Source organism: Melozone crissalis, unplaced genomic scaffold, assembly GCF_028551555.1.
Source record: "Melozone crissalis strain CALT ecotype California unplaced genomic scaffold, PUWL_Pcris_2 ptg000068l_1, whole genome shotgun sequence".
Taxonomy (NCBI): Eukaryota; Metazoa; Chordata; class Aves; order Passeriformes; family Passerellidae; genus Melozone; species Melozone crissalis.
Genome location: NW_026535846.1, coordinates 5,638,279 through 5,655,845, shown reverse-complemented (window position 1 = coordinate 5,655,845; position 17,567 = coordinate 5,638,279). Strand labels below are relative to the sequence as shown.

General features: G+C 49.1%; 1 protein-coding gene across 1 annotated transcript; it reads right to left on the bottom strand.

Moving 5' to 3' along the window:
• Nucleotides 1-3,739: 3,739 nt before the first annotated feature.
• Nucleotides 3,740-16,836, bottom strand: UPRT (uracil phosphoribosyltransferase homolog). The gene is made up of 7 exons (XM_054289631.1): nt 16,547-16,836; nt 11,095-11,137; nt 7,786-7,855; nt 6,701-6,763; nt 5,527-5,688; nt 4,884-4,982; nt 3,740-4,133 (listed from the first exon to the last, which is right to left on the bottom strand). The coding sequence occupies exons 1-7, from the start codon at nt 16,834-16,836 to the stop codon at nt 4,027-4,029; spliced, it is 834 nt and encodes a 277-aa protein (XP_054145606.1). The 3' UTR covers nt 3,740-4,026.
• Nucleotides 16,837-17,567: the final 731 nt, after the last annotated feature.

The following is a 17,567-nucleotide window of genomic DNA, read 5'->3' as shown; positions in this document are numbered from 1 at the left end:
TGGAGCAGCTTTTCCAAGTGATCTCACCATGGGAAAGGAGGGAACTCTTTGGCTGGACTGTGCTGCCTCCATCTTTACCCCTCTGCTCCTGGACTCATCCTCTACAATAACTGACCACTAACAGCCACTCCTCACCTCCCCCCTTCTCTCCATTTCCATTCAGGTACAAACCCCAGACAGAGCATCACATTGATGTTTCTCTGTGTGCAATTGTCCTGAGTCCAGCCCTGGGCCAGCAAGTCCTGCCCAAGGAACCTGGACTTGGTTTCTCTTGCTGATTGGAAGTTTTTGGAGTAGGATAATCTTGTTTTCCTTCAAGCAGGGAGCACTGTGTATGTTTGAGGAGGCTGTACCCACTGTGAGGGGTGCAGCCACTGGTGAGAGTCAGGAAGCTTCCAAATCCCACTATGCAATGAATGTTTGCTTCCTGGGCCAAACAGGAATGGATTCAGCAAAATCCACACCAGCTGCAGCTCTGTAGTTCTGGATGCTGGTCTGGACTGAAAGCACAACTTGATGCATAAAGTCTGTCATGTGATATGAATGTAAAATGTAAAAGGGGAAAAAATACTATTTTTTCCCTGAATTTAGCTATGAAGAATGATGTACTGAGCAGTTACTCTGTGCAGAGCTGAGGCACTCATGGGAGGGTTTAATTAGCAGGGGAAGGAGCCACTGCTGACCTTGTTTATTAAGGCAGAACTAATTAACTCAAAAGGGTCATGTTTTCATTTCAGTGACTCCTGTGGTACAGATTTCTGAAATGGATCCATAGTACTTGAAAATACCTCAATTTTATTGATATTTTTCCAATTCTATCAGCTTCTGCTTTATTACAGAACACTTGCAAAGCTAAACTCACCTGAACTGATCAGATCCCTCAGGTCACTGAAGGTGTTTGCATGGTAGAGGGGCTCTGGTGTGGCAGACCCTGCACTGGCTCTGCCATGGGCTGCGTTCCCTGCCCTGGTCACACACACTGAGCTCACACCCACTGCTGCAGGGTTTTGGTCTCTTGTGCTTTTTCCATCCCACTTTGAGTATTCCCTCTTCCTCCTGAACATGCAGATAAATATTTTCAGCTTCGAGCTGCTTGTGCTGGTTTTTTGGATACTGTGAAGGTGAGTAGGTGTCATTTTATGCAGTTGTGCCATGTATTTTATTTGTAATTAATCTCTCTGTTTGTCAGGTATTGGTTTGTGGTTCCCATCATCAGGCTTTGCTTAGAGCAGGATCCCACCTCCTGCATTTTCTCTTTCCTAAAGCTTCATTTCTTCATTCTCCAGCTTCCATTTGGGATGTAAACCTTGTGAAATAAAATGTAAGTTTACATTTCAAATACAAGCCTGTAAGTTGCTCATGACTGCATGCTCCTTACAATACTATTTTTTTCTGTATGAGGTTTTAAGATTTACAGCAGCATTTGTAAAACTTTAGTGGGTGACAGCCATTGTTAAAAAAATAAGAAATTATGCTAAGGAGGGGGGGAAAAACCACAACCCCCAAAAAATCCAACAAAAAGGTCAAAGGGATCATCTCTGCTTCTTATTCCAGCTGTGCTTGAAAAGAAATGCTGCTTGCATGCAGTGCTGTCAGACAGCCCTGGGACAGGCAGGTACCTCACCTGAGGGCTTCCCTGCTGTTTCAGTACTTCCTGAAGCACTTCCTTGGGTTAAACCTTGCACTAAATCCCATGGAAACACAACAAAATCAGCCTCCCCCTCTCCCTTCTACCCTGGGGAAGGTGAGTGCAGCCCCTTCTCAGCACTTCCCTCTGTAAGAGAAGCAGAACCCAAAGTGAAAGTGTTGTTTTATTATTCCCCCACCTTTTTCTGGAGGATCTGGGAGCCTCCAGGATGTGTCCCAGAACTCCCTCAGCACCTGGATCTCTGCTGATGTCCTGAACTGCTGGGCTGGTGCAGGTGCCCCTCCCTGGGAGGGACCAGGCTGTGCCTGAGAGCTGGGGTGAGCAGGTGGAGCTGTGGTTCCTCTGCTCTGCTAGAGCTCCATCCTTCTTTGGAGTTAACTTCACTATGGAATGGCTTCCTGCTCTACTCATGGAGCTGCTCCAGGGTGACTCCAGATCCACTGCTGGAGCAGGGAGCTTTGGGCTAGGAACACAGCAAGTAGGAAAGGTCTTGTTATTTTATAAATGTATAATCTGCCTGCTCAGATGGCTGCTCCTCAGCTGAAAATGCAGTTTGTGGTGCAGAGGGGTCCCTCAAAGATAGAACTGAGCTGGATCTCAGGATCAGAGAACGGCAGTGCCATGGTGCTGTCAGTGTATCAGGAGGGTTTAATGTCATCCAGAAGAGCCAGGGGGTTTCACACACTGGAAAATGGGGCTGGAGCAGAACCCCACTGCAGGGGGAGCCCTTTGGGGGCTCCCTTTGGGGCAGGATCAGCTCTGCCTTCCCCATGGAGCTGCCAGACCTGGGACACAGCAGCACCCCCTGAGTGGAAGCTGCACCCAGCTGCTCTCAGGGCCCAGCATGGCCTGGGGCTGGCAGGTGTCCTGTCAGAACTGCTGGTTTAATACACATCCCTCCCCCCAGTTCAATGGGATGTAATTATTTTGCAAGGAATGTCACAGCAGGATTGCTGCCCACCTTTGGGGTGTTGTGTTCAGGAGTTTAATGCTGCTGCTGCTGGCATTGAGACTTTTGATATCAAATGGGTTTTTACAAAAGCCTTGGATACTCGTTTTTACTGTCAGACCAATGCTCTGACTATGCTGATGCTCTGTGGAGTTTCACGGGTATTTTCCAAGTGTTTGTACAGTTTCTACAGCTGAATATCCTGTATGTTCTGCTTTGTTGTTTTTTATTATGGTTTATACTGCACTGCAGGCAAGGACTGCATTAAAACCATTTTTGGCTAATTTAATAGACTTGTGAATGGTTATTTCCTATGCTTGGGCCAAACACTCCTTCTCTGGAAGTGTTATACAACTTTAATTAATTGGAATTACTGCTTGGAACAGGGAAGGTTCTTCATCTGTGACAAAAAGATTCATGGTGTGGGCAGCCCTGACCTCAACACTCCACTCACCTGATGAGAGGTAAGGACATTACTTGAGACAACATTCCCTAATCCTGCAATTGTAGAATATGGATATATTTTAAAATAATTATGGTTTCTTTTGTATTCATGAATTTCCCCAAAGTTACAGTAAGGGGAGGTACTGGCCAGCTGGGTATGGTGTGTTTGATGCCAGGGGATTCAAAGAAAGAAGGGATTTGGCTGCAGATGATGTTTAATGTGACCCAAACAATGAGTGCCCTGAGGCTTTGGAAAGGCTGCTGAGCCCTGAGGGCCATGCTTGTCTTCTGGCTCTGGTGCTCCTGAACAGGACTAGAAATTGAGTTCCAGCTTTTTGCTGCAGTTTTCCTGTCATTTAAAGGGTTGGTGAGACTGATACAGCGACAACTTTTGTCTCACAGAACACCCAAGTTCTGTGTGTGTAGAATTTCCACAGGCAGTGCTCCGACCCCCAGTTCCCACCCAGTCTGCACCTCTGCTGCAACAGGAATCTTCTTGTTTCAGGAGCCCTGAGCAAGACAATCAGGGTTGTTTCCCTATTTGAGAATAATGTTTGCACAGCAAAATCCCAAGAATTTGTCTTTTATAGCAGCCAGACCAAAAATGGCTGCTCAGGAGGACCCTGAGATTTGGAAGCACTGGGAGTGGCTGTGGCTGGAGTGATGCAGGTGACCCTAGAAATGAAGGACACTCCCTGGGGGTTTAGTTGGGTTTATTTTGCTCTTGCAGGAGGCCACGGACAGGCTGGAGAAGAATAAATAGGTTAAAGCAGAGTGTGGCAATGACAGAGCCCCAACATGGAGATGCTTGACCGTGTAACCAGAGTGCTTTGTCACTGTGCCTGATCCCTGTTCAGGCCAGCACTAACCTAAGCTAGTTGGCCAAAAAGCTTTTTAAACATGCCCTCGGCCAACTCAATAGTAATAAAATGTAAAAAAAACCTCTTGTAATGCCATAGAGTCATATCCAGTTGTTCCAAGACTGTCAGTCTGTCCCAAAGTACTTCTGTCCAAAGTGTGTTGGTGCAACAGGGTGCACTTCTGTAGTTAAAATGGTGATTTCTGGGAATTCCTGGATGATGGATTTGGCACCTTGGAAGAGACAGCAAAGGCAATAATGACTACAGTGCTTCAGTCCATGTCAAATCATGACCAGCAGCATTCCAAAAGTAAGTCAGGCTCTGTGCTTGTCTCCTCTTCCTGTTCCTGCCTTAGCTAACCATCTATGGGGAAAACTGCCTGACTTCAGGGGATTGCTGTTTTGGGGTTTTCTTCTTTGGAAGTGCCTTTCCCACACACCCATACTCCCAATTAAAGTGGTTACAGGCTGCTCTGCAGCTCAGCTGAGTTTTCTGATAGCGATTTCTGCCAGGGCCAATTTCTAAGACAACACACAAGATCCTCTTTCCTCCCAGAGAAGCAAATGTTCCTTATTTAGATCCCCTTGTACCTTTAGCCTGCAGCCAGGCCAGTTCTGTAGCTCCATTCAGCTCCCACTCCTGGTGTTGCTCTGGTGCTGGAGCAGCCCCCACATCCCATGGTCCAGACCAGCAGCTGGCCTGGCACTGCTCTGTGAGCCATGGACTGGCAGTGCTGCAAACTCCAGCTTTTAGGAACACTCTCCCATTTGCAGTTTTGCCACTCAGTCCCCTCCTCACTGCCCACACCAAACATGGCGCTGTCTTTGCTCAGTCTTAAAATTCAGCCAAAAAAAACCCCAAACCTGCTCTGAGCAAAGCGATGCTGCCATGGCAGGGGCACAGCTGTGCCCTGCCTGTCCCCTGTGTGACTGATGGCACTGTGCCCACAGACACAGCTGTGCTCACCCTGTGCCCCACTCACCGTGAGGTGTGGAGAAGAGGCTGAGCAGGATGATGACGCTGGGCTGGACCCCGTGTTCCACCAGCACTTTGACAGCCTCAATCACCGTGTTCCCAGTACCTGGGAGCAAGAGGGGGACAGGCTTTAGGGGGTTTTGTGGTTGGTGAACTTGTCCTAAGCTGTCTGAGAATACCTGTGGTACTGCTGGTGTGACTGAAAGGTCCTTTCTCATGGGAAAGGCATCATCTCTGCATGTACTCCTTGTTCTCCTAATTGTCAGAGTGGACAAGTAACCTCATCCCAACAAACTCCTTATTATATTCATCTAGAAATGTCTCATAACAGAATAAGAAAAATACTGTTTGAGTCTTTTCCCAAGGTAAATTTCATATAATTAAATTTATATCAAATCTTAATCTCAGCCTTTCTCCCAAAAGCAGCCACGCCCAAACGATTTGCTCTGCATTCACACTGGTGCAGCTGAGTAATGTGTGTCCTGGCACAGCCTGATCAGTTCCCTGCTCTGTCCCGTGTGTCCTGGCACAGCCTGACCAGTTCCCTCCCCTGTCCCCTAAACCAAGCAGGAACCCCAAGCAGAGCCCAGTGAGGACATTCTCAGTCCATGCCAGCTCAGAGGAGCCTGGCTGTGGGTGCTGGCACTCACTCAGGATGGGGTACATGAGCAGCACTTTCCTCCTGTAGATGTCGGGGGGGAACTTGGCGTAGTACACCTTGGCTCGCTGCGTCTCCTCGTCGCTCTGGATCAGGATCTTCCCGATGCGGATGGAGCGGCAGCAATCCCGCAGGCCCTGCTCCATTGCCTCCCCTGCAGGGCAGCACAGACACAGCAGCACAGCGTGACACTGGGAAAGGGGCTGCAGGGACAGGGACAGGCCCCAAGGAACAGACCCCAAATGGACAGTCCCAAAGGAAGAGTCTCAAAGAGACAGTCTCCAAATGGACAGGTCCCAAATGGACAGTCCCGGAGGACAGTCCGAAAGGAACAGTCCCCAGAATTAGAGTTCCAAAGGAACAGTTCCAAACAGACAGCCCCCAAAGGAACAGTCCCCAAAGACAGTCCCAAAGGAACAGTCACCGGATGGACAGTCCCCAAAAGGACAGTCCCAAAGAGACAGTCCCCAAAAGAACCATCCCAAAGGAATAGTCCCGGACAGCCCCCAAATGGACAGTCCCAAATGGACAGTTCCCAGAGGGACAGTCACAAGTGCACAGTCCCTAAATGGACAGTCCCTGAAAGGACAGTCCCCAAATGGACAGTCCCACCCCTGTGCTGGTGCACAGCTCTAAGCATTCAAACCCCTGAACTCTTCCCCTTTTCCCCTGTTTACAGCAAGCTGAGTCTCCTCCGTGCTCCCCAGCCCTGGGTTTGGTGCTCCCAGCTGTGCTGAGCTCTCACAGGACACAGCTGGAAAGGTCAGGAGGGGCAGGGGGGGTTTGGGGACACCCCGGTGACAGAGGTGGGGCAGGGTGTGGGGCCAGAGCTGCTTTGCCAGCACAGATGCCAAGGTTTGCCCAGCACTGGGCACTGGCAGGGACTCTGCCCCACGGAGCGTGGCTGGGGTGGGGCCCTGGCTCTGGGCACAGGAGGGAAACAGGGAAGGGCACTGGGCCCCTGACAGGGAGCAGGGCCAGGGAAGGGCCACAGGAGAGCTGTGCCAGCCATTTGGCTCCTTAAGGGTGATGGGAGATAGTCCTGGGCATTCTCTTATCAAGGATACCTAAGAAAGAATTTGAGTAAACCTCTTGTTGCACATCTTTGAAAGGAAGTTGCTTCCAGGTTTCCAAAGCATTTAAAGTGTTCCTTCAGCAGCACCTACCACTTCTCATGATGCTGACCCCGCAGTTTCCCTTCTCAAATCGGACTCCTTCATACTTGTGTCCTGTGAGGAAAGGAACCAGGGCTCAGTGGCTGCTCCCTTCTGCCCTCTCTGACAGAGAGGAGATGGCCCTGGTCTGTCACTGAATGATGGGAACAGAGGTGACACCAATCTCAAAGGTGAAGCCACTGCTGTTTGATATAAAAATGAGCACAGGTAAGGGATGGTGCTCCTGGGTGTGTGTCTGAACTCTGCTTCCACAGCTGAGGGTTTGCAGTTCAGCATTTCTCTAAGTGTAAATAAAGGCACACCAATGCTTTCCTGCAGCGTGGGAGTGTCACCCTGCAGGAATGCCAGTGGAGTTCCCAGGGGGAACAGGACTGGGCTGGTGCCCATCTCACAGGGTGCTGTGGGTCACACCACGGAGCTGAGCAGGTCCCCCAAGCTGCTGATGCACTCAGCTGCTGCCTGAGCACTGCACACCTGAGGATCTGTAACCGTACAGGAGGAACCACAACTCCTGCCATGGTTTTCTCCAGTGCCACTTTGCATTTCCTGCTCATCCTCACTCCCAGCTGGCCTCAGCTGCAGGGCCAGATTGAGGCTGGCAAGGCAAAGCTGTTTGTGCCAAGCCCTTTTTCCTTGATGGGCATGTGAAATGTCACCAGTTTTAGTTCAAGGCTGTGGTGTGGGCAGGTGAACTGATCCTGCACATGCACTGGTACATTTTCACCATGGTTTTGCAAGACCACTGTAATCCTCAGTGAAATGACAGTGCTGACTGTTTTGCTCAGTTGTTTGTTATGTGCCTTGTGGCTTTCTAAACCAGCAGGGACAGACACTCTGCCCTGCTCAGAGCTCCCCAGGGAAGTGCTTGTGGCACCAAGTCTGTCACAGTTCAAAGACCATCTGGATGTTGCAGGGTTCAGTTTCAGGCTGTTCTCTGAGGAGCAGGGAGTGGGACTCGATGATCCTCTGAGTCCCTTCCAGCTCAGGATATTCTGTAACTCTTGGAATACTTCTCTGTATTTTGGTATCAGTTCCAGCTCCAGTCCTCCCCAGGCCAGGGCTGGTTTCCCACATACCTGTAGGAGTGGTCACAGTACATTCTGTGTAGGGCAGTTGGTTCAGTCCCTCTTCAACCACGAGTCTGATCTGTGGAACCAAGGAGATGGCTCAGCTTAAAGGCATTGTTATCTCTGGAGATAAGGCACTACATGGCAGTAGGAGTTACAAGGACTGGGTGAGGCCAAAGGGTCTAAAAGGGTCTTTAACAGCAATTAGGGACTGAATTTAGAGACTTTTTGTGGGTGAGGCCTATGTTTTGGCCACAAATCAAACAAAGGCATTGCAGAACAAAGCTGGGAGAAGATAAGAGTTCATAAGCAATCATAAAACTGATTTTATTTACATCTGGTAGGCAGAGGCTTCACTGACAAATTATTCTCAACAGATGAGTGAGGCACCAATGTAACTCCCTTTGCTGACAGGAAATCCTGGTGAGGGAAAGGTGAAGCTCCCCCTCAGCCAGGCTCTATTTTCACATCCCTGTTTGTAGGACTGAACTGCAGCTGGGCTGCCAGAACAGCCCCAGAGGCTGCAGCAATGCACACACACCAGCAGTGCCCAAAGACAAGTCAGAATCTCTTTATCACCTCCATCTCCCAGCTCTGGTTTCCAGGTGGTGCAGCCAATCCCTGCACTTTGGATGGTCCAGGTGGAGGGGCAGCTCATGAGCCCCCAGCCCTCCCCTGGTGCTGCCCTGCAAAGCACCAAACATCCCCTGCCGCCAGAATGAGTGACCTGGAGGGTGCTCTGGGGATTAAAGATGTGAGAATTCTCTCTGTTCATGAGCCAAAGATTCACAGCCAGAACTGCTCAAGGAAAGCTACTGCCAAGCAAGAGCTTTATGAAAAACTCACCGATTATTCAAAATTCACTGTGGGATGGAGAGAGAGGCAATGCTCCTGGGATGGAGCAGGTGTACTGCTCACCTCAGGCAGTTCTTACTGCAGAGGGCAGCCTGGAAGGTTTTCCTGTCCTTCCATTCTGCCCCAGCTCCTGGCACACAAGCAGCCTCTGCTAGAAATGGTCCCTTACATTTATAATCTCTCTTTCAAGGTATTTTTAATCATTTTTATACAACTTTTCCTTCCTAGAGCTGTGTTTGTGGCAGCTATACTCAGAAGTTGTGGTCAGTTTCTGGGACATTTGTACCCAATTTTATTTTATATTTTTGAACTTAATTCACAAAAAAAAAAAAAAGCCAACCTATTTGCCAGGTTTGGAAGAAAAGCCTTTTTCATCTTGCTGTAGTGCTGACACTGCTCCACATAATCTGCCAAAAGTTTGGAGTAATCCAGCAAAGGTCTTATGGTCAAATAATCTCTGTGATCTCCCTACAGTTATCAGTGTTTTACACAGAGGCTGGAAGGATTCTTTGCAAACTTGTCAGTGTTGATAAAACATTTCTTTTTGCACTGTGCTTCCTGCCACCTCCACAGTCAGGGATTAATTTCCTCCTCTTTTCTCTCATGCCCCAAGAACCAGCTGCTCCTCTCCCAAAGGGTGGCTGCCATTGCTTAGAAGATAAAACCAGTGTTATGACAGCCCCTCATGAAACAGGAAGTAAAGCTTTGGTCCCAAGGTAGAAAATCCCCTAGTCCATTATGTGTGGCTTTTCTTGGAAGCTCAAGAGGAGGCAGAACATCCTCTGCATCTGTACAGATCTTTGCACTCAGCATTTCAAACCATTTTGAAATGACTCCTCCTCATGACTTTAACCTCACTTCCTTCAGCTTCAGGATCACAGCCCTGGCAGTGGCATTCAGACACTCCCTGCCAACCTCCACCACCCATTAACTCCTTTTTCTCACAAGTATCTCCAAACATTTCCTTTGTGTCATCCCCTTATGTGTGAAACAAACTGCCAGAAGAAAAAACTGCACCCCCAGAAATTCATCACCCTTAGAATCCCTCCTTAAGGCCTCTCCCTCTAGTGACCTCAGGAGACACTGCCCCTAACAATTTAACTTCATTCTCCTCATTCTCCTTCCCAAGTTTAACTTCATTCTCATTTCCTCCCTGCAACAAGGTGTATTTTCTTCCCCTATAATCCCACACTAACTTCTTCAGGCATTGCCTCTTGCCATTAAACTCTGTTTGCTCTCAGGGTGGAAAACAAGGCAAGTCATAACTGTTTGCATCTTGCCAAGTTTAGTAGAGAGCAAATTCCACACGAAATTATAACTGTTCTTTGTCACACCTAGGAAAAATATTCAGAAAATGAGAGTGCTACATATTCTTTTGTGCAAAATTCCTCCCACGAGAAGGAAACCAGAGCAGCAGGTTCTGTGGCAAGGAGCTGCAGCACACAGAGGCTCCCTGGCTGTGCTGGCCACCCACAGAGGACCTGCTGCAAGGACTGAACTCACTGCTGGATCTGCAGCTTCCAGCAATGAGAAGGGGGGGAAAAAAATCAATGTTTGTCTCAGAACAGGGCAGGACACCCAAGAAAGGTGAGAAGGTACATGGAGAAAGGTCCTTCACACTGACAGTAAGGTACTGGAATGCAGGAAACATCCTCAAGAAGGGGAAAGTAGGAAGCCATGAAGATAAACAGCACTGCAGTCAGTATCTTTGTGGTCGTATCTAAGCCTGAGCAAGCCTGGATTAAGCCTGGGCTCAGCACAGGAGAGCTGCCTGCTGTGCTGTAACTGTGAATGGTCTCTGACTGTGCTGGAAGGGGAAAAACACCTCCCTCTGTTCATGAGAGTGGATTTGCAAAAAGCAAACACCCTTGTGGACATGAGCAAGTGTGTGTAGTAGCAAGTGCTGGGGCTTTCTTTAAGCTTGTAATTTAAATGAGATAAAAGCTACACTCCCAGCAGTCTTTGTTCTGACTCCCTAAAACATGTGAAAACTTCAAACTGCTTTGTCCCTGCCAGTAACCACCATATGGCTAAAGAGAAATTCTCCATGTGGATGCACCCAGAGCTGATAATCTAATACACACCAAGTGCCAGGAGGCACTGCTGCATGCAAGCCACTGGTAACATCCAGGCTGTAAGAAATTGTACTGCTTTGTTCACAAGATCAAAAGTGCTGCTTCAAACTAAAACTCAATTATCTGCAGCCTCTGTGTATCTGTTTTTGAACAGAATTTTCTTATTACTGCAGGTCTCTGTCCTCAAGTAGCTGTGGCTGGTAACACCGTGGTTTCTGGAACCTGTTGAGATGAAAGAGTGAACAGAAGTCCCTATACAGAAAGTTGCAGTCACACAGCAATTTCCTTTGGGTAGAAAAGCTGCTGTCACACGACCATTCTGTCCTGAAAGACCCATTTCATGGAAAAGTTACAGTACAATATCAAGAAGAAGAAATTCTTCACCTACCAGACGATCAGCAGAAAATACGAAGTCTCCTCTACTGGATTTCCTGGAAAAGGTAAAAATCCACATTTTAAACTGGGAAATAACTTTAAGAGCATTGCTTAAACACAACATTAAATACTAAATTCCAAGGCAGATCAGAGAAAAGTCTCCTGTCATTTACTGAATTTATCCCAGAGGTTCTGGGTTTCCTAGCTGGTGGCAGAGATGCAGTGACCCAGCACTGGGGTTTGGTTCTGTACCAGCAGCAATTAAAACAAGAGGGTGATGTTCTCTGGGTTTCCCATGATGCTGCTGCTCCAGCTCAGCTCCCAAACCCCTCCTGAGCTCAGATATTCCTGCACTCCCTGCAGCTCTGAGCAGGTGAGCTTTGCTTGCCTGTCCTCCTGTCAGACAGAAACGTGGGGCAGTGACCATGCAGATCCTTAACCCAGGGCTGACAACACCCTGATAAGCAGGAGACACATCCTATCTTATCAGGAACTCACTGAGTGTGATTAGATCAGTGAATGTGAGGTTAACTGAGCAGGGATTAATGAGCATTCCCATGAAAACATCTCTCTGCCTCTTATTAGTTTGGGTACAACCTTTTGCCGGTGTGCCTGGGTGGCTTTTGGCCCCTTCAGAAGGCAAAATGAAAGGTTGAAAGCCTGAATTCTAAAAGCAGCTTTAACACCTTGCTTCCCATGCCAAGAGCAACTCCCACTACACCAGAACAGGACACATCTGATCAAAGAATGGCTTTGAAAACCCTCAGACACAGCACCAACATGGTAAGAGTGCTTTTAAATGAAATGTTCTATTAATCCCTCTCATGTTTTCAAACCCTATCACTCTTCATGTCTCCTTAAATACCATTTTGCATTTAATCCCCAAGGTTCTGAGACACCTCATGCTTACATGAATGAAAGTCAAAAGGTTTACCTGCTCATTGCCTAGGAACCAGTCACTGATTCCCCCTTTAAAAAAGAGCAATAACTTAATCTAGTTCCATTCCTTGCATTAATAACACACTGTTAAAATACTGTTTGCCTTTTTTCTCCCTTCTTTCTGGTACTGACAGGATATTCCTAACTTTCTGCTATTTTGACATTAACTAGACAGGCAATGCTCAGAAAGACCCCAAAACTGGGAAAAAAAACCCCAACCCCAAATCTATACAATTATATGACCTGATTTTATTAAGGTTTTTGGAAAGTTTCATTTGTCTATCTGTGGTATAGATAAGTATTTTTAAAAGTCGAAGTAGCAAAGTGGCCCCTCTAGGTTCTTCCAGAACCTAGAAATTTCAGAACATTTAGCTGAATTTCACAAATAGGTGTAAAACAAACCAAACAATGTCCAGACCAGAGTTTTGACTGCAAAGTGCTAACATGTTCTGAGTGAATACTCTGAGATATTAATGCAGATTGTGAGGCTTTGAACCAACTCCTCTGTCCTAGCAGAGACACAGATGTTCCTCTGCACAGTTCACTGAACCCCCCTCATTGGTCATACCTGGGTTTTGAGAAGGGAGGGCAATGGAAAATGACAGTGCACACAAATAAGAGTAATACAGAAAATGTCAGACCACGTGCACAGGGGCAGCTGGAAAGCTGAGACCACATCTCAAACCCCACATCCTGTCAGAATTGCCAGGGGCAGAAAAAAAATGTGAAAACACTAACTTCTTCCTAAATACCAGCTGGAAAGACATAAAGCAACAATTCATGTCAGACTAGAAACTGTTTCAGCAGCTTCATCAAGTAACAAGACAACATCTAAAAATATGAGGCATTAAAATCTAACTTGTAGCAGGAACACTGTGTTACACAATATACATGAATTTCACTTTGTTTCTGAAGGCAGGGGAGTGTGGCTGACATCACAGTGTCTGTCTTGGGAGGTGGGAAGAAATGGGTTTTTTGGGACTGTATTGTAATATAAAGTAGCTGCAGGGTTTCTTCCTGCCTTAGCACTTGGTACTAGTGACAAACACTGCCAGGTCTGCAGGTATTGGGGCTTCAGTAACTCCTGTTTCTCTCATTTCCTCACAGATCTTTTTGAGAGATACCAGGGTGAGGGCCAGGCTCGAAAAAGCCACTTCCCTACAGAGGATTTGTAAAAGGCTTTTAAGAAAACTGAAGGCACTGGATGAGCTGCTGGCACTCAGGGAGATGAGGCAGCTGGGAACAGGTCCATGTTCCACCTGCAGCACTTCAGTACTTCATGGACTGCAGTGTTTAATTCTTTCCATGCAGGGGCTGGGGTGCAGAGGGATCCCACCCTCCCTCCCTGCAGCACAGGTGAGTTACACACTCCTGAGCCCCTGCCCTGTGCAGCAGCCAGGGCTGCACATCCAGCCACTCTGCCATCTGCATTTCTATGTTATGACTCTGCTCCTTAGGGAACAAGAAGCTTTAGTAGAATATCACAGAATGATCTCACCCAACAGACACAGGAACCTCAAAGTACCTGGATTTAAATCGTAGATCCTGTTAAATCATGAGTTAAAATGACACTGCCAGCCTGAACTAATGAATTTTCTTCTATATAAACACATCACTGCACTATTCATTTCAGCTTTCAGATCCCTGGTTCACCTCTGAGGCTGGAAATTACCTTGAGATCATTCTCTCATTGTAAAGAGACTGTATCTGTAATGTTCAGTAGCTCCCATCCCATCAGAGCACTCAAGGTCCATATCCCCCTCAGTACAAAAGGCACCCATTAAGCACTTGCTGAGCAGAAGAGTGACAAGGCTGAGGGAATGAGGAAACCCAGGCACAGTGAAATTGAGGTGATCTATCCATCTCCCCGACTCTGGCACACAGACCAAGCTCTTGTTAATTTTAAGGAAGCAAAAGTGCCATTTCAGTCTGCCAGGAGGACACCCCTGTCCCAGCCAGCCACCTCTGAATCCCATGGGACACCATCACCAGCCAAGGTGGGTTTTTCTTCACAGTAATACCAATTGAAAGCCATGATTTCTTTCTCTGAATCCTCTCAGAAACAAGGAAAGAGCTCTCCACTTGTCTGAGCAGCTCATGCTATGGACAAAACAGAATCCTAAAAGCCTTCTGCACCTGGCTGACCAGACCTCAGCTCCATCCCAGCTCACTGGGATTATCTGAGTATTTACCCCTTCCTCACTTACAGTAATAGTCCCAAATTGACTGGGGTTTTTCCTGACTTTTGTTCCATTTCTCACTCCCCAGGAGCCTGCCTTTTAATGTCTGCCATTTTCAGGTACTCCTGTACTTGGAACATCCATCCTCTGCAGCACTGGGGATTCTAAATATTCTCCTTGAGTTAAGGTGTTACCTGTTCTTATTTAGTCCAGAAAGTCTAAGTGACAGGGCTGTAGCTGCCTGTAGATGAAGCTTCTCCTTCTTCCCAAGCACTGTATGCCAACATACCTCTCTATCAGCTTAAATTGGATTTTTGACCAGCAGCTGCTCTGAGCCACACTGCTGCCAGGTCACAAACACAGTTCTGAGGAGGAGGAGTTTCTTTTAGCACCTGGTTTGAATGCTACAGTAGCTACACAGTTGTCTTAGGGCAGACTGCAGCTGCCCAGGGAAAGATTCATGAACAGTGCCAAAAAAATCTTTTCTCCCTTCAGCATCTCTATGAATGACAGGCACGTAAATAGGCCAGTCCGAGGTCTCTTAATGAGATGCAGCTGAATTCCTGGGACAGAACACAAAAATAATATTTCCCTACTGTCCTTACCTACAAACCCAACCTTCCTGAGCAGGCTGCCACCCCATTTTCCTCACTGGTTGGGAAGGGAGCTTGGAAGTGACAGTTCCATCCCCACTTCCAGGGCAACATCAGAATAAAGCACAGCCTGCAATTGCTGCAGCTGCTCTCAGTAATTCACTGTTTACAAGCTCTATTCTAGACTTCCTCTTACCAAAGTCTTGTGCAATAAAGCAGATGTAATTCCAAAGAATGTCCTTCAAGTTAAAATTGCAGCTGCTGCTTTCTGGATAAGCTCCCTGTAACCAGAAACCTCTTAAATGTACTTGAAAGTGGTCAAAACCCATGTACAACAAAATAATAATAATAAAACCCCTGAGTAAAGTAATTACATTGCTAGCATTTGTCTAGACATCAAAATTATATGGTTTTCACTAACCTCAAAACCCTTCAGAGGCTATCACCAAACCTACTTTGGATTCCCTCTCTGTCCCTCTCTGGCTTAGCCCTCTCCCAGATTCCTTTTCTGCTCCACAGAGAAGCTGCCAGGTGGGTGATCTGTGTAGTCTTGCCCTCCTTACATTAAGACTGCATTGCCTCTGGTGTTCCTGCTGCCAGGTCTTGTTTTTCCCACAATGCTTTGAAAATTAAGGAAAAGCCTCCACAAACTAGTTTAAGGCAACAAGGCTCAGCTAAGTAAATAAAATTAATGGAGGTACTGTATTTGAGAAATGGTGATCAGTTTTGCATTAAAAAATTAATTATTGTTAGCTACAAAGTTGAGCCTCAAGAGCCAGAAAATAGCAAAACATGGACTGTGCAGATAGTGAAACACAGCAAGGAACAGTGTCTCTGCAATGACTTACTGCAGATGTCAGAAAGCCACTGTGTCACAGGAAGAGAAGGTTTTTTATTCCAAACCTGATCATTCTATTAATAGACTTGATTTCACACCTCTTTGCTGGTAGTTCCTGCAAACCAGTAGTTTTTAATAGATGGATGCTACTGAAGTTTGTCTTATGTTGTAAGCTATATTTAATACCTTCCACTATCACCTTCCCAGTGCTGAACAATCACAGCTACAGTGATCAGTGGGAGGGAGGGACGCATTCAACACCTGAGCTGTGTTGTGGAACATGGTGCTCACAGGTATCTCCATGCAGAGCCTGGGAAGGGCTCCGTGCCCCATGCTGCCCGCAGGATGCCATCTGCAGAGAGCGGTAATGAGCCCCAGCTGCTGCCGGGCCCGCCGCGGGTCCCTAAGGTAGAGCCTGCTTTCCCCAGGGCTTACACACATCGTACTGCGCGCTCCTTGTGCCGATGATGTGGCACGCAGGGCGGGGGTGAGCAAACACCGCCATCAGGACCGTCCGAGTGTGTGAGGGGTTATAAGCCCGGCCGAGCCGCTCGGTGCCCGGCAGCCCCGCGGCGGGGTGGGCAGGGGGCCCCGGGAGCTCTGCCTGCCCTGCCCTCGGGCCCGCCTCACCGGCAGACATGGCCGCGCCGCAGCCCGGGCGCTCCAGCCGGCACACGCGGCACGGCAGCGCGTCCCGCCAGCCTGGGGCTGGGCCCTCGGGCCCGCCGGGACCCCGCAGGCAGCGCCGAGCCGGGCAGCCGGCACCAGGGCCCGGCCCAGAGCGGCTCGGCGGGGCTGCGGCTCCCTGACGAGGGAAGGATGGAACGAGCGACAAGCGACGATCCCCCTCCGCCTCCCCGGCCCGCCGCGGCTCCTCCCCAGCCCACACCGCCCAGCCCGGCCCGGCGCGCTCACTTGTCCCTGATGATAGTCTGCAGCTCCCGCAGTTGGTCGTTCATGGGCAGCAGCTTCAGCTGCGGCCCGATGGCCGGTGCGCCGCCCTCCCCGGCAGGCACCGGCGCCACCGCCACCACCCCGTTACTGCTGCTGCTGCTGCTGTCCGGGCTGGGGCAGCCGCTGTCCTCGCTGGGCTCGGCGAAGCGGATCAGCCGGGAGCCGCCGCTCGCCGTGGCCGTGGCGGCCGCCGGCGGCTCATCCTGCGGCCGCGGGCCGAGGCGCTGGTTCTGGCAGGGCATCGCCTCCATGCGCCGGGGCCGCGCCCCCGTGCGCGCCGCCGGGGCGGGGGAAGCGCGCCCGCCGCCCGCGCTCCATTGGCGGCCGGAGCCGCCGCTCAGCCCCGCGGCGGGAGCGCAGCGCGGGGCGGGACCGGCACCGGGAGGGCACCTCCTGCCCCGCCCCGGCCCGGCCCAGTCCCGGCCCAGCCCCGGTCCAGTCCCAGCCCGGCCCTGCCCCGGCCGGACACGTCCAGCCCCGGCCCAGCCCCGGCCCAGCCCCGCACTGCGCCCTCCGGGACAGTCCCCGGGAGCTGAATAAAAGCCTCCTTTGAGTCGCTGTTTTTAAATTGAGAAAGGAGGCCTGGGGGGGTTAGAAAATGAACAAGGGTTTTTGACTCATTTTTTCTTTTCAGTAAATATGTACAAATCATTGCCAGGATCTTATACATCAATGCCAAACTTTCCAAGGGACACCCATGCAAACACAAGGACAGGGAAGAGGTACAACCTCTCTGACAGAAAATAATTTACAGTCAGAAATTCCTGGCTTCTTGCTCTGTGCATTTTGGGCACCTAACAGGAGGTGGAGTCCCAAAGGGCCCAGGAAACACCTCCCAGGAAAATGCAGCCCCTCCACTGCCTGAGAGCAACAGAGCACCGAGAGTCACCAAAGCCCACGAGACTGAGAGCAGATGAAAAAGTAACCGGATTTCATGACTTACTGTCCAATACTTAATGAAATACTTGAAGACTGTTGCAGC